Raw genomic sequence first — 20,020 nt, 5'->3', positions numbered from 1 at the left:
CCACGTTGATGTTGGTGAAACGTCCCTTGTGATCCACCAGTGCTTGCAGCACCATGGAAAAGTACCCCTTTCAGTTTATGTACTGGCCGCCCCGGTGTTCCGGGGCCAAGATAGGGATAATGTGTGAGGTATTTACAATGGTTAAAACTGCAGTGGAGATCTGATCGGGCTCCATGGCTATGGTTCCTGCACGGGTAATCCTGGAAAAAGGGTGCAAAACGTAGGAGATTAGAGTGGCAGCGGAAGCTATGCTGTTTGGTTCACGGTAGCTGAACAAAGGCTGAAAATGGTTGTCTTCTGGGGCTTTCAGGGAGGTGGGAACCCAGGACAGACAACATGGAGAAGCTCGGAAGCATGGCAATAGCAGGAGAGCAGAGTTGGCGGCAGAAGCTGTGCTGCTCGGTTCACGGTGGCCAAGCAGAGTTGAGTTGGAGAGGTGGATTCATAGTAGCAGGAGAGCAGCGGTGCACCATCTGCTGAAAGCAGTATGGCATCTGCATACCAAAAAGGCGCGAAACGATTGTCTGCCATAGCTTTCTGACGACACACACCCAGAAACACCCATGAGAATGTTTTTGCCCCATCATGCACTGGGAGCTTAACCCAGAATTCCAATGGGTGGCAGGGACTGTGGGAACTGTGGGATAGCTACCCACAGTGCACCTCTCCGACATTCAATGCTAGCCTTGGTATTGTGGACGCAATCTGCCGAATTCACGTGCTTTAGTGGGGACACAGAAGACCGAATGTATAAAATAGCTTCTGAAAATTCGAATAGAATAATTTTGAAATAATTTCATACTGTAGACGTACCCTTAGTTGCTCTCTGCCGCACTTCCCCATCTGTGAAGTGGGGATAATAATGCTTTCCTACCTCATGAGGTGTTGGGAGGATAAATAAACAAAAGATTCTAAGGTGCTCAGACACTACAGTAATGCGGAGAAGGAGGTAATATAAGTACCCTGGTCTACACTATGAGTTTGTCAGATTTAGCAGGTTACATTGAATTAACCCTGCACCCATCCACAAAACGAAGCCATTTTTTTCGACATAAAGGGCTCTTAAAACCGATTTCTGTACTCCTCCCCAACGAGGGGATTAGCACTGAAATCGACATCGCCGTTTCAAATTAGGGTTGGTGTGGACGCAATTTGAAGGTGTTGGCCTCCGGGAGCTATCCCACAGTGCACCATTGTGACCGCTCTGGACAGCACTCTGAACTTGGATGCACTGGCCACGCCAGGTGTACAGGAAAAGCCCCGGGAACTTTTGAATCTCATTTCCTGTTTGGCCAGGCGAGCTCATCAGCACAGGTGACCATTCAGAGCTCATCAGCACATGTGACCATGCAGTCCCAGAATCGAAAAAGAGCTCCAGCAGGCACCGAATGGGAGGTACTGGATCTGATCGCTGTATGGGGAGAGGAATCCGTGCTATCAGAACTACATTCCAAAAGACGAAATGTCAAAACATTTCAAAAAATCTCCGAGACCATGAGGGACAGAGGCTACAGCAGGGACGCAACACAGTGCCACGTGAAACTTAAGGAGCTCAGACAAGCGTACCAGAAAACCAAAGAATCAAACGGACGCTCCAGGACAGAGCCCCAGACATGCTGCTTCTACCCTGAGCTGCATGCAATTCGGGGGGGGGGGCGCCACCACTATCCCACCCCTGTCCGTGGTCTCCGATGATGGGGTACTCTCCGCTATGCCCGAGGATTTTGCGGACGGGGAAGATGAGGAGGAGGAGGACGAGCTTGAGGAGAGCACACAGCACACCGTTCTCCCCAACAGCCAGGATCTTTTTATCACCCTGACTGAAATACCCTCCCAACCCAACGAAGCCGGAGAAGGGACCTCTGGTGAGTGTACCTTTTAAAATATAATACATGTTATAAAAGGAAGCGTTTTTGAATGATTAAGTTGCCCTGAGGACTTGGGATGCATTCGTGGCCACTACAGCTACTGGAAAAGTCTGTTAACATGTCTGGGGATGGAGCGGAAATCCTCTGGGGACATCTCCATGAAGCTCTCCTGGAGGTACTCTAAAAGCCTTTGCAGAAGGTTTCTGGGTAGAGCAGCCTTATTCCATCCTCCAAGGTAGGACACTTTACCACACTATGCTAGTAGCAAGTAATCTGGTGGTATTGCATGACAAAGCCTGATAGCGTGTGGTCCCAGTGTTTGCTGGCATTCAAGCAACATCCGTTCTTTATCTCTCTGTGTTATCCTCAGGAGAGTGATATCGTTCATGGTAACCTGGTTGAAATAGGGGAATTTAATTAAGGGGACATTCAGAGGTGGCCGCTCCTACTGGGCCGTTTGCCTGGGGCTGAAAAGAAATCCTCCCCGTAGTTAGCCACGTAGTGGGGCGGGAGAGGGGGGGCATTGGCACTGAGCTGTTCGCATTTGACTAGCAGGGATCTTTCCTGATATCAACCACGTGGTGGGGGGAGGGGTAAAGCGATCATCCCAGAGAATTGGAGGGGGGGGGGGTTAGTTTGGTTTCTGCTGCCGCATGTTAACAGGAAAACCACAGCACTAAATGGCCAACTCAACGTGCTTTGCTTGGGAGAGGGGGGCGCTGCTGTTATGAAGGTTGCAGAAGCCGAAAGACTATGGCTTACCATGGCTGCTTGCAAGCCGAATTCTGTTGCCCAGCCCTGCGTGTGTGATCTCTAACACCAAAGCTGCAGGCACTCAATATAAGATGCAAAATGCGACCTTGTACCAAAATCACATGTGCTATGTAATGTGAATAGTGTTGTTCACCCTGAAAGACTATAGCCATTGTTCTGTAAAATGTATCTTTTAAAATACTTCACTCCCTTTTTTTCCTCCAGCAGCTGCAAATGTTTCAAGCCTCCCTCCTCCGTCCCAAAGGCTATCTCAGATAAGGCGGCGAAAAAAACGCACGCGCGATGAAATGTTCTCTGAGCTCATGCAGTCGTCCTGCACTGACAGAGCTCAGCAGAGTGTGTGGAGGGACACAATAGCAGAGTACAGGAAAGTGGCCGATGAACATGAGGAGAGGTGGCGGCAGGAAGATCAGAGGAGGCATGAGGAAATGCTGGGGCTACTGCAGGATCAAACGGACACGCTCCAGCGTCTGGTGGAGGTTCATGAATGGCAGCAGGATCACAGACTGCCGCTGCAACCCCTGTTTAACCGCCCTCTCTCTTCCCCAAGTTCCATAGCCCCCTCACCCAGACGCCCAAGAACGTGGGGCGGAGGGGAGAGGTTCCGGGCACCCAACCACTCCACCGCAATGGACAGCCCAAGAAACAGAAGGCTGTCATTCAAGAAGTTTTAAAATGGCCTTTTCCTTCCCTCCTACCCTCCTCCCACACCCCACCCAGGCTACCTTGTGAGTTATCTCCCTATTTTTATAATCAATTAATAAAGAATACATGTTTTTTAAACGACAGTGACATTATTCCCTTTGCAAGCAAGCTGTGATTGAAGACGGGAGGGCGATTGGCTTACATGGAATTTAGAGGCAACCAAGGGGGCGGGTTTTCATCAAGGAGAAACAAACAGAAGTGTCACACAGTACCCTGGCCAGTCATAAAACTGGTTTTCAAAGATTCTCTGATGTGCAGCACGCCCTGCTGTCTGGCTGCGCGTATTCAGTGGCCAGGCGATTTGCATCAATCTCCCACCCCGCCATAAACGTCTGCCCCTTACTCTCACAGAGATTGTGGAGCACACAGCAAGCAGCAATAACAGTGGGAATATTGGTTTCGCTGAGGTCTGAGCGAGTCAGTAAACTGCGCCAGTGACCCTTTAAATGTCCAAATGCACATTCTACCACCATTCTGCACTTGCTTAGCTTATAGTTGAACAGCTCCTTGCTACTGTCCAGGGTGACTGTGTACGGCTTCATGAACCAGGGCATTAAGGGGTAGGCTGGGTCCCCAAGGATAATTATAGGCATTTCAACATCCCCAACAGTTATTTTCTGGTCTGGGAAGTAAATCCCTTCCTGCAGCCGTTTAAACAGACCAGAGTTCCTGAAGACGCGAGCATCATGAACCTTTCCCGGCCATCCCACGTTGATGTTGGTGAAATGTCCCTTGTGATCCACCAGTGCTTGCAGCACCATTGAAAAGTATCCCTTGTGGTTTATGTACTGGCTGCCCTGGTGGTCCGGTCCCAAGATAGGGATATGGGTTCTGTCTATGGCCCCACCACAGTTAGGGAATCCCATTGCAGCAAAGCCATCTAGTATGACCTGCACATTTCCCAAAGTCACTACCTTTGATAGCAGCAGCTCAATGATTGTGTTGACTATTTGCATCACAGCAACCCCCACAGTAGATTTGCCCTCTCCAAATTGATTACCGACTGATTGGCTTTGCAAGCTTCCAGAGAGCTATTGCCACTCACTTGTGAACTGTGAAGGCTGCTCTCATCTTGGTATTCTTGCGCTTCAGGGCAGGGGAAAGCAAGTCACAAAGTTCCATGAAAGTGCCCTTATGCATGTGAAAGTTTCGGAGCCCCTGGGAATCATCCCAGAACTGCAACACTATGCGGTCCCACCAGTCTGTGCTTGTTTCCCGGGCCCAGAATCGGCGTTCCACGGCATGAGCCTGCCCCAGTAACACCATGATCTCCCAATTTCTGGGGACCGTGGTTTTAGATAAATCTGTGTTCATGTCCTCATCACCACGCTGCCGTCGCCTCCTCACCTGGTTTTTCAGGTGCTGGTTCTGCATAAACTGCACTATAATGCGCCAGGTGTTTACAATGGTTATAACTGCTGCAGTGAGCTGAACGGGCTCCATGCTTGCTGTGCTATGGCGTCTGCTCGGGCAATCCAGGGAAAAGGGTGCGAAATGATTGTCTGCTGTTGCTTTCATGGAGGGAGGGAGGGTTGACTGACGACATTTACCCATAACCACCCGCGACAGATTTTTGGCCCCATCAGGCATTGGGAGCTCAGCCCAGAATTCCAGTGGCAGTGGGGACTGCGGCAACTGTGGGATAGCCACCCACAGTTCACTGCTCAGAACGTCAATGCTTGCCACGGTACTGTGGACGCACACCGCCGAATTAATGTGCTTAGTGTGGATGCATGCACTTGACTTTATACGATGTGTTCCCAAAAATCGACTTCTGTAAAATCGGAGTACTTTCATAGTGTAGACATGGCCTAACACAGAATGGATGTAATGGAGTTGGGCTTTGGCCCTCCCACCCAGGGCAGTGGAGATCAGGCAGGCTCAGGCTTCAGTCCCCCCATCCTAGGGTTGTGTAGTAATTTTTGATATCAGAAAAGGGTCATGATGCCATGAAGATTGAGAACCCCTGTTTTAGAGCAAGGGGTAGAACACTAACACAGAAAACAAGTTAGTGTGTAAATAACTGCAGAGCGCTGAAAAGCTCTTATGTGTATTGGTGACTGCTACTGCTTAACAGATGGGAAGAGATTGATACTGTCCAGTTAGTATGAGCTGGTGTGTGTATAAGTTGCTAATATTTAACTCTTAACGTAAGAAGTTGCCCTGCTTCTCTTAATAAAAACTTATTTTGTTTAGGGATACATCAGGACAAGGGAGATTCTGCACCATATTTCGTTCCTATTCAAGAGGTGCTCAGGTAAGCTCAAAGCTGTCTTCATTGTAATGTGTAATTGCTGGTGGATGGATGGATGAATAAATGTAGAGCTGGTAAAGATATATCACAAGAGTAGTGAACCTTATTACACTGGCTCTTAGAGTTCACTGTATAAAGTAAATTAGCACACAGATACTGTAATATTCCTGAATACAACACAGTGTTTTTTGGGGGGAAAGAAATGAGAGCAACCTCAGGAAAGGGACAGTATCTTTTACTTTCTTATTAAATAAATGAAGAACAAGACTAAACTTAGGAAAGGATAGGGTAATACACTGACTTGATGCATAATCTTATGTCTTACTCCTCCCAGGAAGCCCCAGTGACTACAACAGTCTGTTACTGCCCAAAGCTAAAGTAACTTTCCCTTTAGCTCAAGCATTAGGGCAGGGGTTCTCAAATTGGGGGTCAGTACCCTTCAAGGGGTTGCGAGGTTATTACATGGAGGGTCGTGAGCTGTCAGCATCCACCCCAAACCTGGCTTTGCCACCAGCATTTGTAATGGTGTTAAATATATTAAAAAGTGTTTTTAATTATTTGGGGGGGTCGCACTTAGAGGCTTACTATGTGAAAGGGGTCACCAGTACAAAAGTTTGAGAATCACTGCACTAGGGACTTGTACTTCTAGACCGTATTTCAGCAGTCCATCCCTATTCAGTAAAGCATGTGCTTAAAGTTAACCACATGCTTAAGTGCTTTGTTGAATAGGAATGGATTTAAGCGTGTGCTTAAAAGAGGTGAAATTATAAGAAGATTGTAAATTTGCATAGCATGCAAAACAAGAAGATTAGCTAATGCCAAAAGAGGGGAAACTGATCCCAAAAGGGAAGGTATGACTTGCTGTAGCAGAATGTCATTATATTGCGTAGGATTTTATGCTATAGGAGATAATCAGGTCCTTAGTCTGCTTTAACTTATCTTTGTTTTTTTCCTCAGACTCTCTCTGTTTAGTTTTCAGAGTAGCAGCCGTGTTAGTCTGTATTTGCAAAAAGAAAAGGAGTACTTGTGGCACCTTTAGAGACTAACAAATTTATTTGAGCAAAAGCGGATGAAGTGAGCTGTAGCTGTAGCTCACGAAAGCTCTATAGCTCTGAGCTGTCTGTCTGGCCATCCAAAATATTTTATTGCACTACATTGCCCCTCCTACCCCAACTTCAATGCCAGTTTTGATGCACCATTCATCTGCTTCCCCCACAACACTCTCTGTGCTGCCCCATCCATAGAATGCCCTTCCATTTCTGGTCTTCTAATCTGCCACCTTTTCCTCATTTAAATCCCCCAAGGCTCACTCCTTCCACAATAGCCACAAGGCAAATAAATAATTATAAATAATATATATATAATAATTATAAATAATATATATAATTATAAATTAAAAAAATACAGTTATTGAACCATCATGATTTTTATATGCCTGACCTGAGTCACTGCCTGATCATATTGCTGTAAACACTGGCCTTCCTCCCCACTCCATAGTGTTGATGCAACAAGCCAGGATAATAAAATCTAAACTTGGGCCTGATCCTGCAAGACCCATGCAGATGAGCCCCCATTGACATCAGTGGGACTCCATCTGGATGCAAGGTTCTGCCTGCATGGTTCCCCTGGCAGGATTAAGGCTTTGATTGTAAGTTCTTTGAGGTTGGAGCTGTATATTTCAGAAGAAGGGGAGTTTCTTCTAAAATGCCAGATCCACCTTTGGCTGCTATAAAATATATATATATAAATGTGCTGTATAAATAAAGTACTTTTGTAAGTTTCACGCTCATGTTGGTGTCCTAGTTCTCATAATTTTGCTGTCTTCATTGAGAAGGAGAGTATCAGGCCTAACAAGATGCCACAATCTGAAGCTACAGTAAGAAAGGGAGGAGCCCTTAAGGAATTATTACATGCCTAATACTGCCCTCTAGCAACCACTACATCTCAACCAAAAGAGGGAGAAGAATGTATATGCTCTACAGACATATGCAGTCCTACTTATCATTACACCTCTGAATAGAGGCTGCAGTAAAAGCTAGAAGTAATGGGAGTTTTAGTTAAGAAGCAAATGTCCAAGTGGACTTTTTATGCTAAACTTTCTCAAATTGTGTGTAACTAGAAAGATAAATAGTTAATGGAATTTAGTCAAGAATTGGGGGAAATTATAAATCCAGTTTATTAGCAAGGACTCCTTGTTGTTTTTGCTGATACAGACTAACATGGCTACCACTTTGAAACTTATTACCACAGACTCAGATGTTTGTGCAGCTACATTATATTTAGTGTTTTTGCATTCTGACACATCAATTCATTAGCTGCAGGTTGAAAACATGGGGTAGGCTCCTAAAAGTATTGCTGTAAACAGTGATAATGTGCATTGATTACTTCTGCTAGTGAGGTATTTGGATCTCCATAGAATTTGAGGCCCTTAGCTTTTGGACACTATACAGTGTAACTGGAAGCAGTATGTCTGTGTTACTTGTGATGTATACATCACCCAAACATGTTCATAATTTGGTTTTATAATTGAATTAACATTGACCACAAACTGATAAATCTGGGTTTGATCCTGCAAGTTTCTGAATGCTTCCCACCCTCCATGCTCCCTTCCATTCCCAGTTCTAGATCGGGACAAAGGTGCTGATTCTGGAAGATGCTGTGAGATTCCACTCCACTCAGGGAGCACACAGCATCTGGCAGGATTGTAAACCCCATAATCCTGATACAGATAATAGAATGGTGATAGAGTGAGGTAGTACTATCTATTATGCATTTTGTATATGTTAAGTGATATTCATGTTAATATTCTTTCACATAGGGGGTGATACTGGTATATGACATTACAAATCGCTGGTCATTTGATGGTATTGATCGATGGATAAAGGAGATAGATGAGGTAAGGTGTATCCTAGAACATCACTTATGTATAACAAGATTAGTGATTAAGCATGTGTTTTGCTCGTGGTGTTTTCCAGTTACTGGTTTATACTATGTAACTGCAGTCAGAATTCATTACAGGAATCCAAGATGACAGACTTGTATTTTTGTTATACTTTTAGACTGTAACAAACAAGTGAACTGCCCACTTATTTAAAAAGGTGTCAATTCTAGATGAAGAAAATGGAGATGGAGATCAAGATTCCTAGGTTCAGTGACCACTTTTGCCACAGACTTGCTGTGTTACCTAAGCAAATCACTTTACCTCTGTCTCAGTTTCCTCTTATGAAAAAAATGCTTTCCCATCTCATATGGGGATTATGAGGTTTAAGTCACTATTTATAAAGCCTTAAGCACTGTTATAGTGCATTTAATCCAAAGATCTCAAAAGACTATCTTGGATTTTTGAATGCAAGTGACTACTTCTCTTATACATGCAAACTGTCTTAAATTAAAAGCAGTTTACTTGTATAATGTGAAAATATATATTCTGTAAAAGAGGAAAATGGACCTAAAAGGTCCCGCACATGTGATGTGGGATTTTGATATTGTAATAATAATGCTATTTGTCAACACTCCTAGTTCATAGAGTTACATATTCTAAATCCAGAAGGGATCCCTTTGATCATCTCATTTGACCTCCTGCATAACACAGGTCATAGAACTTCTCTGAATTAATTCCTGTTTGAACTAGAGCATTTTTTTTAGAAAAATATCTAATCTGACATATCTGAGCCATGACGTGCTGTCTGTGTATGCAAGGCATGCATTGCATGTCCCAGGACATGGTGTGCCCAAGGGATGATTCTGTCGGGCACCCAAGTGTGCATGGAGGACACCATGTTGAACAAGATTGTATCCTCCGCACATCATAACCTTGTGCGCACCTTTTGTGCGAGGTCACGCCACATGGAGGATCGTAGAATCACAGAAGATAAGGGTTGGAAGAGACCTCAGGAGGTCATCTAGTCCAACCCCCTGCTCAAAGCAGGACCAACCCCAACTAAATCATCCCAGCCAGAGCTTTGTCAAGCCTGACCTTGAAAACTGCTAAGGATGGAGATTCCACCACTTCCCTAGGTAACCCATTCCAGTGCTTCACCACTCTCACAGTGAAATAGTTTTTCCTAATATCCAACCTAGACCTCCCCCACTGCAACTTGGGACCATTGCATCTTGTTCTGTCACCTGCCATCACTGAGAACAGCCTAGCTTCTCTTCGGAAATGCCCCCCCTTCAGGTAGTTGAAGGCTGCTATCAAATCCCCCCTCACACTTCTTTTCTGCAGACTAAATACGCCCAGTTCCCCCAGCCTCTCCTCGTAAATCATGTGCCCCAGCCCTCTAATCATTTTTGTTGCCCTCCGCTGGACTCTCTCCAGTTTGTCCACACCCTTTCTGTAGTGGGGGCCCAAAACTGGACGCAATACTCCAGTTGTGGCCTCACCAGTGCCGAATAGAGGAAATGCCATTTTCCATGCAAGTGTAGAATTGCATGCCTGACTAAAAATGTCACAGCATTCCACTAATCTGAGCTATCTTTAAGATAGCTAGCTTGAATACTGAGAGTAGTGAAACTGTGGCAGCACAGGTTTCAGTGAAGGCCAGCCACCCCAGAGTCCCAGGTGGGCTTGAAGAAGCTTCGTGGCTATTGGAACATGAGCTAGCTAGATTAAAACTAGCTTGGGTATGCCTACATGTGCTGCAATCATACACCCTCTCTGCAATGTCGACATACCCCCAAAAGAGATCATTCTGTCCTGAATTTAGCCATGAAGATACAGTACTTATGTTTTTAAAGAAGCAGCTTAACAATGAACATTTATAATGTTTGTTCTCTGTAATAAACTGAATGAGGAAGCTTTGGGAAAAGACGGGTCCCAAGGATGGGACAAAATAACTACCGCCCCATTTCCCAAGAACTAAGCATAGTCCCTTCATTTCTCCTCCCAACCCAGTCTCTTGTAGATATGAGTGTGACGGGTTCGGTCTCAGAGATCCCCTTGGGACTGTCACCTGATGTGCTGAAATTACCTCTGAGCCCGTTTTCCATGCCAGCTTGCAACTCCAGAACCATGCCTTGTTGAACCAGACACGCTAGCTTGCTGCAACACAGACCCAAGGTCTGGGCCACGCCCCCAGAGCTGCAGACATTAACTAAAAATAGCTCATCAGGTTACCTGTTTCCAGTACCCAGACACCCAGCTCCCAATGGGATCCAAACCCCAAATGTATACAGAGTAAAACGGATTAACTTATACAGGGTAAATTTGTAAATGTTCGCCCTCTATATCTCTGCTAGAGAGATATGCACAGCTGTTTGCTCCCCCAGGTATTAAACCCAGAGTAAGTAATTATTAATAAACAAAAGTGATTTTATTAAGTATAAAAAGTAGGATTTAAGTGGTTTCAAGTAATAACAGCCAGAACAAAGTTAGGCTATGTCTACACTTGCCATTTAAAGTGCAAAATGTCCCTTTTTTGCACTAAAACCATGGGAGCATCTACACTTGTTAATGACTTTTTGCGGTGAAACTTCTGAGTTTCACCGCAAAAAGAAAACCACCTTCACGGGAGACATACAGCTCTTACTGCTGTTCTTTTTGTGCTGTTGTGAAAGTGAAGACACGTTCTACCAGCGTAAACACCTTTTGGCCTCCGAAGGATATCCCACAGTTCCAAAAGTGACCACTCTAGCCAGCATCTCCGCTGCTATGACGCTAGGTAAACGGACATCTGCCCCTCCTGCTGTAAGCCCCGGGATATTTGAAAGTCCCTGTCCTTTTGCTTGTAGCTTATGGTGGGGAAAGCAGACAGACAGCAGGGGTTTTTTAAAAAAATGCAATGAAATAAACAAGGAAGTAATGGGGCTTCTGGGACATGAAGCAGGGCAGCACAGGGCACTGAGCAGGGACCCAGAATGCCTTCTGCTCAGCCCCCCCTTCCCACAAGACCTGTGGAGAGCTGCACTGTGGGATAGCTGCCCTACAGCGCTGCTATCATTGATGACGGAAGTGCTGCTAGTGTAAAAACTCTGACGCCCAGGGGTGAAAGTGAGCTGGTCCGGGCCGGTACGGCATACTGGTAAGAACCCGCACCAGCCCATACGCAGCCCACATTAAAGCCCTGTCGCGGCAGCGCTTTAATCTTCCTGCCCCTTTTGCCTCCCCCGTCGGCGGCCCTGCTGGTAGGGTCCGTACTGGCAGGGCCACTGACAGGGGAGGCAAAGGGGCAGGGACATTAAAGTGCTGCCGCAGCAGTGCTTTAAGGATGATCCTTTGCCGTGGCAGCACGTTAGCATTGTTGCGGCCCCCCCATCGGCGTTAGCATTGCTGCGGCCCCCCTACCAGGAGGGCCACTGATGGGGGCGTGGTGGGGGAATGCAGCAACATTAAAGTGCTGCTGCAGCAAAGGACACTGCAGCGCTTTAATGTCCCTGCCCCTTTTGCCTCCCTTCGGCCGCCGACGGGCGGGGGCGGGGCAAAGGGTGCAGCTGCCCCGGGGCCGGCCATTTAAAAGGGCCCGGGGCTCTGGATGCTGCTGCTGCAGTAGGGTCCTTTAAATCGCAACTGGAGCCCTGGGCGGTGAGGGCCAGGCAGCCTGGAAGGGCTGGCTGGGGGATGCTGACCCCCAGCCCCGCCCCTTCCACCTGAGGCACCGGCCCCAGCCCTGTATCAGTAAGTGTCTGGAATTACTTTCGTCCCTGCTGATGCCTGAGGAATTAAGTGAGTACACAAACCAGTGCTTTTCTTTCACCAGTTCCCTATCACCGGTGAAAATTACAGCTCAAAAACTCTGCAAGTGTAGACATACCCTAAGTCACAAAGCAAAATAAAATAAAACACACAAGTCTAAGCCTTATATATTTAGAAACTGATTACAGGTAATATCTCACCCTCAAAGATGTTCTAATAAGCTTCTTTCACAGACAAGACTCCTTCCTAGTCTGGGCCCAGTCCTTTCCCCTGGTACAGTCCTTGTTAGTTCCAGCAAACATCTCAGGTGGTAAGCAGGGGTTTTCTCATGCCTGGCAGCCTCTTTTGTCCTGCTCCACCTCCTCTTATAGCTTTGGCACAGGCGGGAATCTTGTGGGTGCTTGTCCCCACCCCCTCCTCCTCAACGGAAAAGTACAAGGATTAAGATGGATTCCAGCATCATGTGACATAATCACATGTCACTGTGAGACCCCAGCCTCCATTCTTCCTGGGCTGGCCCACACATACACAGGAAGGTTTGCAAGTAAACAAAGCCATTTACAGGTCATTGATTCTGAAGCACCCTTAATGGCTTCCACTTAATATGTTTACATCAGTTATACAAGTTTATATCTTATTCTCCTAACTCCAGACATAGAAATAATACATGCAAATAGATAGGATGAACACACTTAATAGATTATAAGCTTTGTAATGATACCTTACAAGAGACCATTTGCATAAAGCATATTCCAGTTGCATCATATTCACATTCATAAGCATATTTTCATAAAGCATATGGAGTGCAACGTCACAGTAAGTATGCTTCCTTTTCCATCATGTCATACATCCTCTTGCGACTTGACATGCTTCATGAGTACAGCATTGTTTCTGAATCTTTGTGAAAAGCTTGCAGTATTTTATTGGAGGATGAGGTGAAGGGTTATAACACTAATCTGTTATTGCTTCTCTTCACTCAGCATGCTCCTGGTGTACCTAAAATCCTGGTTGGAAATCGCCTTCATTTAGCCTTCAAGCGTCAAGTCTCCACTGAACAAGCACAAGCCTATGCCGAGAGACTAGGCATGACTTTTTTTGAAGTTAGCCCACTTTGTAACTTTAACATCACAGAGTCTTTTACTGAGCTGGCAAGGATAGTGTTAATGAGACATGGGATGGACCGACTCTGGAGGCCAAACAAGGGTAGGCAAAACACAATATGTATTTGTTCATTCTTCTTCATTACTCTTAGAACTGTCAGACTGAACCTCTGAAAGTCTTAAAAGTAATAGTGAAAAGCTGAAAACCTTGAGACATGTACCTTCAATGCTTTATTAATTTATTTTTGTTAAATAAAAATGTAAAGAGACCAGGTTTGCTAACAATGTTATTAGCTGATCTTTCCTTAAATGACACATGCTGACAGTGAAACAAGGTGAATAGAACCTGAAAAAAATTTGTGTTTTTGTTTTTACCCTAAATAAGAGGTAAGGATGTGATAAGTGTACAAAATAATGAATAATTTAGGGAAGATTAAATTGAGAGCTTCTGTTCACCCTTTCATAATTCAAGGGAACATTCAATAAACTGAAAGGTGACAGATTCAGTTCTGATAAAAGGAAATATTTTCCCCAGAGAATGCATAATTAGCCTGTGAAACCCATTGCCACAGGATATTACTGAGACCAAGGGCTGAGCAAGATTCAAAAAGAGATTATTTAGGAACAATATGAATATGCATAGTTGTTACAGTAATACTTTAAAAAAATGTTTTGGAAAGGATATAAACCCTCATGCTTCAGGGCTTAAGACAGCCTCCGTTTATTGGAGGTAAGGAGGAAACGTTCCTTGGAGACCGCTAATCCCATAGTTACTTAATGGAGGGTTTCTTGCATTTTACTCAGAAACATTTGGTAGTGGCGGCTGTTGCTGAGAGGTTACTGGACTTGAGAGACCCATTAGTTTAATCAAGTATGGTAATTCTGTATTCCCATTACTTCATTATGATGAACTTCTTGTTACAAGCTTTTTTTAAAAGCATCTGAAAATAATTGTGCAGTGACAGCCATCTACTGATTAATTTGGATCTATTAAGTATTTAGTTGAGTCACTGGCTTATATGATTCATTTTTAATAGCAATCAGACTGTATAGGTCTGATCCTGCAAGGTGCTGAGCACCCTCTATTTCCATTTGAAGTCAATGGGAATTGAGGATGCTCAGCATCTTGCAGGATCAGACTCTATCTGAGGATTACTACAGTTTATGCTTTAACAAAGTAATTTTTGGAACAGGTACATTGTTAGGTGACTCACCTCAGCTGATTCCAAGATAAAAAGCATGGAAATGGTTAATGGAAAAACTGGATCATAGAGTACAAATAACTGTTTTTCTAAATGAAAATGGGCTCAGTTGACCTAATTGTTGGATATCTAAATAGGGTTGTTTTATTGGAATAAAAATTGGATGGGTTTTTTTGGTACAAATTGTAGCAAAATGTAAGTGTTTTTTAAAAGGACTTACTGGCTTTGAAGAAGGTTTATATTTCCCTAACTTAAGTAGGTACCCTACCAAAAACTAGATTAACAAACTGGTGTAGGTTTATTTTGATTTGTGCAGTATTACACTCCTTATTCACTTAAGCAGTAAGACAAGAATATTCCTCACAGCCTTAAAAAAAGGCATCGGACATGCCAAAAATCATACAAGAGCACCAGAGCCTGAATCCCAAATTATCCCAATCTCTGAAGAAAAGCCTGGAGAGGCATGAATGGGTTATAGCGGCAGCCTCATATAATGGCACTTTTTTGTATTCTGTAGAAAATTGTGGAGCAGGGAGTGGAGTTTTTAGGAGTTTGTACTAGATGCTGTCTTTCCTGAGCTTTAAGTCTTAGGCAGGGGTGAAAGTAATTTAAAGGACTTACCAGTACGCCGGAGTCCTTAGCAGGGGGCGGGGCCTTGACCAGAAGGGGCATGGCCTCAACCAGAAGAGGCGGAGCCTTTAGAGTTCTGGGCTCTTTAAATTGAGATTTAAAGGGCCCCAGTCTCTGGCTGCGGGCAGCTGGGAGCCCCGGGCCCTTTACATCACCGCCGGAGCTACCAGCTGCAGACGTGGCTGGGCGCCCCGGGGCTCGGGGGCCATTTAAAGGGCCTGGGGCTCTGGCCACTGCTACCGCCCCGCTGCCAGTGTCCCCGGCGTAGTGGCGGTGGCCAAGGTCTCCAGTGGTGATTTAAAGGCCCCGGGGCTCCCGGCTGCTGCTACTGCAGCGGAGCCCCGGGCCCTTTAAATCGCCGATGGAGCCCCGGGGCTCCCGGCTGCCTCCGCTACCTGGAGGCTCCGGCAGTGCGGCTCTGGGAGCAATTTAAAGGGCCTGGAGCACCAGATGCTGTGGGGAGCCCCAAGCCCTTTAAATCGCCACCTGGGAAAGCCGGTCCGGTATGGCTTACTGGCTCTTTCCAGTACGCCGTACCAGACCGTACCAGCTTACTTTCACCTCTGGTCTCAGGAAGCATTTGGGGTGGGGTGGGGTGGGGGAGTAAAAATATTAATCACTTCCAACATTAATTCTTTCCTTGCCAAATGCCAACAAGTGATTTATCCAAATAAAATGTATTTCCTGGCTCTGAGCAATTAATATGCAGATAATTTAATTTTTTGAAAAACATAGATTGAAGTTGTCTTTTGCTGGAGTTTGTAGTATAATTTAACCAGTAACATTTACTTATGAGCTTGAATGATTCCCTCCAGTTCTAGATGAAATAAGGGTACCAGAGTGAGAGATTCAAAGCTTCAAAGAATAGTCTTGTTATTCAGATGGGATTCCAGCTGAGTGGAAAGCAGTGCAATGAGAGTTCAGTATGAGTGTTAGGCAGAGTTGGGGTAAAAATTTTCAAAATCTTTGACATTCAATGAGACTGAAAAGAAAGTAATTTTTGAAAATGGCATTTAAGCTTCTAAATTACTGAGAAAAGGAATACAGACTAACACGGCTGCTACTCTGAAAGTTACTGAGGTATTTTTGAAAATGGTACTCTTGGTCTATCCAACTTGGGGGAGAGGGGAACAATTTTGCAAGATCTCTCATTGAAGCCAATGAAAGTTCCATGTGTGTAGGGCTTGTGAGGTGGGGTCTTTATTCTGTAAGGCAGGTTAGTGTTATGGGCAAGTATCTAGTACTGGAGGAAGGGTATAATGAACTGTAAAGAGAGGAAAAATGAGAGGATTGGTTTTAAAAGTACAATGGACACGCTTGATACTGTGTGTGCTTTCGCCATATGGCTGACAAAAGCATACTATGTATTATAATATGTTTGTTTGTTTTTTAAAGTACTGAGTCTGCAAGATCTCTGCTGCCGTGCCATAGTTTCCTGCACCCCTGTGCATCTTGTCGACAAGCTCCCGCTCCCTGTTGCCTTACGAAGCCATCTAAAATCTTTCTCTATGGCCAATGGCCTTAATGCCAGGATGATGCATGGACGCTCCTACTCACTCACTGCCAGCAACAACAACAAAAGGAACAGCCTAAAGAAAGCTAAAATCATCCGTCCCCCACAGAGCCCACCAAAAAATTGTACAAGAAACAGTTGTAAAATTTCCTAAACCTGATGTGGCTGAAAAACAAGGTTGACTTTCCTCACGTGGAGCCTTGAACACAGGGAGTCCTGTTGAATAGCTGAGCATGCTCCGTGTATCACATGACATTGACAAAAATAAGGAAAGACTTATTTTACAGTGTGCTCACCATAACAATGCTGCTTTGGAATGAATGATGTGTTCTGTGCAACAGAAGTGGATGTGACACTTTGCTTTTGGACTTTTAGATTGGAATTTTTGTTATGCACAATGCCCGTGTTTTGAGATGTGTGTTTTTTATAAAGGGAATAATTATCATTTTATTAAGTTGTTAATTACAATAGATCTTGGAAGTGACTTGTGTAATTCACTAGATCAAAATCTGTTTTATCACAAACTTTATTTGCAAATAGGCAAAAATTAGTGTGTCAGTTTGTAGATTCAAGCAGAGATTTTTTTAAATGCAATGTATTGTATACATTGAAACTTTACAAATGGTGAGACATTCTAGTACTATTGAAGTAGTGGATATGATTATTTTTTGTACAACTTCCTTGGTAACCTCGAAGCACTAATTTAACTAAGCTGCAAATGTGTATATAGAATATTATGCACAACATGTTTTTGTCCATTAAGTGTATGAAACAGATTTGATAAATTTTTTGCTATGTTATTTAATACTTCTAGGGATTAATCTGTGGTTTATATTCTTATTTTTCTGTAAATCTACATTTTTTGTACCAGATGTTCTACAAGGTGTAGTTCTAGGAAGAAAATGCCAAAGACAATAGTTGCAACAGCAGTAAGAGGAATGTGACTGAAGAGCTGCTTTATAGGGAAAGAACAATATTATTTAAAAATAAATGTTCCTGGAAAAACAAAGCCTGTTCTTTATTCTTCAGTAGGTGGCTTGCCCTCCTTTTATGGCGAGGCTGTTTCATAGATCATGGGGATGCCCTTCTTACAACATAGATCTTCAAAAGTGGCATAAGAAATTTTGAAAAGCAGTATGAGTTAAATCCTCAGTTTGTGGGGAAAGGTGTCTAAGTGATGGAAATGGTGTGGCACCATGTTCCTGGGCTCATTGACACGCAGAGGAGTGATAACACCAATTTCCAGCACCTTTGGTGAGAGTGGTATGTAGCTTCCCTGCAGTGTTTACAAGTGCCTCTGTTGAAATGTAATTTGGTAACATCTTGCAGTAGCAATAGTTCTGAATCATCATAGATGTCCCTACATCTCCATAGCAACAGACTTCTAGTGGTGCAAGTCTATCAGGTACAAAATGCCAAGGCTATACTGGGATTCTAGCTCAGTAGGTTATGCACAACAAAAAGATTAATAAATGATAAGATGCAAATGTGTTAGAAGATCAGATGGTAACACTCAAGTACAGTGGGGCTCTGTTATAAAGATTAAATTGGGGAGTGATCACCCACCCTCTCTTTTTTTTGTTTTCTTTTTGGGAATCATTACTTCTGAATGATCCTTGCAGGTGAAGCCGGAAGCAGAGCATCCCAAAGCAGGCATGTGGATAGAAGCAAAGTCTCCATTTTGCAAAGGCAGAGCAAGTTCTGCTAGAACTCTTAGCACCAAAGCAGATCAGTTGGGTTATTATTAGCTCTGACTCTCCCTCAAGTTGGCATTCTTTACTTGTGGTCCAATAGTAAAAGTGTAAAATCTTCATTCTCTTAAAAACACCAAATTAATTTATAGTTGGATACTGAAACACTGCATCCACTTCCATCTCTGCCCTCACTCCTCAGAATAAATAAGGGGTAAACAAACAAGCACAAGAGGGAAGTGGAAAGTTTGGACTGTGAGATCATTTTCCAGAATAAGATTTGATATGTAAAGCCAAATGCCCAAAGCAAACCCTAAATGGTAAGCAGTACAACTGACTTATACTTGTATCTTTAATAGTGTGTTTATTTCAGGGGATCAGTTTAAAGCATTATCTGAATTGGTAATAGATCACTTATCTCTCATTGTAGTTTTTAATTACTGTACATAAACAATTTGTGCTGTTGCATTCTTAAACTGTATATATCAACTTGTGATCAAAAAGATACTTTAAATATTTATATAGTAGATGTTTTTAATATTGCTCTACTGGCTCAATTAAATTTGTTTCAAGAGAGTGCAAAAAAGCACTGACCTTACTGATATAGAAACAATGTGAAAAGCATGACCCTTTCTGTGTTGGAGGAAAGGGAATGGCTTTTAATAATAGTGCTGTACATGTTCAAAGTGTTCTGCTGACTTTACTGCCACAATACCCTTGTGAGGTAGCTCGCTATTTTTTACTCATGTTACAGATAGAGAAAAAGCGTCAGGTTAAGGTCCACATTTTCCAAAGGTCCATTAAATCTAAATATCCACAACTTGAGATGCCTGATTTTTGAGAGATGCTGAGCACCTGCAACTGAAGTAAAAGTTAGTGGAAGACACAGGTGCTCAACACCTCTGAAAATCATGATCTAGGTAGCTCAGACTGATCATTCAAATGTAGTGGATACATTTAAAAAGAAAATCCCTGGCCAAATTGATGTGACCAATGTCACAAAGGAAATATGGCAGTGCTGAGCCTAGAACCAATTTTCTCAGCTTCCATACCTAATACAACAGGCTGTCTTGCCTCAAATCAATAACAATCATCCACATTCTAGGACCTATTCCTGCTTCCAGTAGGTTCACTGCTACCAGGCTCAAACTGCTCGCTAGATGTCCAAAACTATACTCTTTGAGCATGGGGTGTTATGGAAAAGTTCTACATAATTTAATAAGGATGGAACTGATAAGTACTGTAGAAATTATTTCATCTACACAATTTAATAGAAAATAACTTTTTCCTGAGATTGATTTTTTTTTTTGAACCCTTCAATAAAACTCTATAGCAGAGATACAATTTTCAATTAAATGCTATGGGCGGGCAAAAAAAAAAAAAAGAGAGAGAAATTCTCTTTTTTGATTACATTAGATGGGGGGGGGGGGGAGCTAAGTACTAGTGATGGCAGAATCCTTCCTCCACAAACTATCACAGATAATTATTATTTTATGTAGTGGCATTTTTATTATGTAGTGTGCATGTCACTTTAAAGACAACCTTTAAAAAAGTTCCTTGTCCCCAGAAGCTTACAGTCTGAATTTTGTTAGAGAACATAATGAGAAATGATGACAGACCACAGAGGCTGCGGGGGGAGGGGGGGGGGACAG

At 43.7% G+C, this 20,020-nt stretch overlaps 1 protein-coding gene across 3 annotated transcripts in view; it reads left to right on the top strand.

The window, feature by feature from the left end:
- RAB40B (RAB40B, member RAS oncogene family) overlaps nucleotides 1-17,686 on the top strand; it is a 66,519-nt gene extending 48,833 nt beyond the window's left edge. For all 3 annotated transcript variants that reach the window (XM_007072507.4, XM_037914049.2, XM_037914048.2), the window contains 4 exons: nucleotides 5,544-5,604; nucleotides 8,420-8,497; nucleotides 13,213-13,435; nucleotides 16,560-17,686. In XM_007072507.4, coding sequence (XP_007072569.1) covers nucleotides 5,544-5,604; nucleotides 8,420-8,497; nucleotides 13,213-13,435; nucleotides 16,560-16,831 — 634 coding nt within the window. In that variant the 3' untranslated portion in view covers nucleotides 16,832-17,686. The remainder of the gene's footprint in view (nucleotides 1-5,543; nucleotides 5,605-8,419; nucleotides 8,498-13,212; nucleotides 13,436-16,559) is intronic.
- Nucleotides 17,687-20,020: the final 2,334 nt, after the last annotated feature.

This window comes from Chelonia mydas, chromosome 14 (assembly GCF_015237465.2).
Source record: "Chelonia mydas isolate rCheMyd1 chromosome 14, rCheMyd1.pri.v2, whole genome shotgun sequence".
NCBI lineage: Eukaryota > Metazoa > Chordata > Testudines > Cheloniidae > Chelonia > Chelonia mydas.
This window is presented reverse-complemented; position numbering and strand designations above follow the sequence as displayed.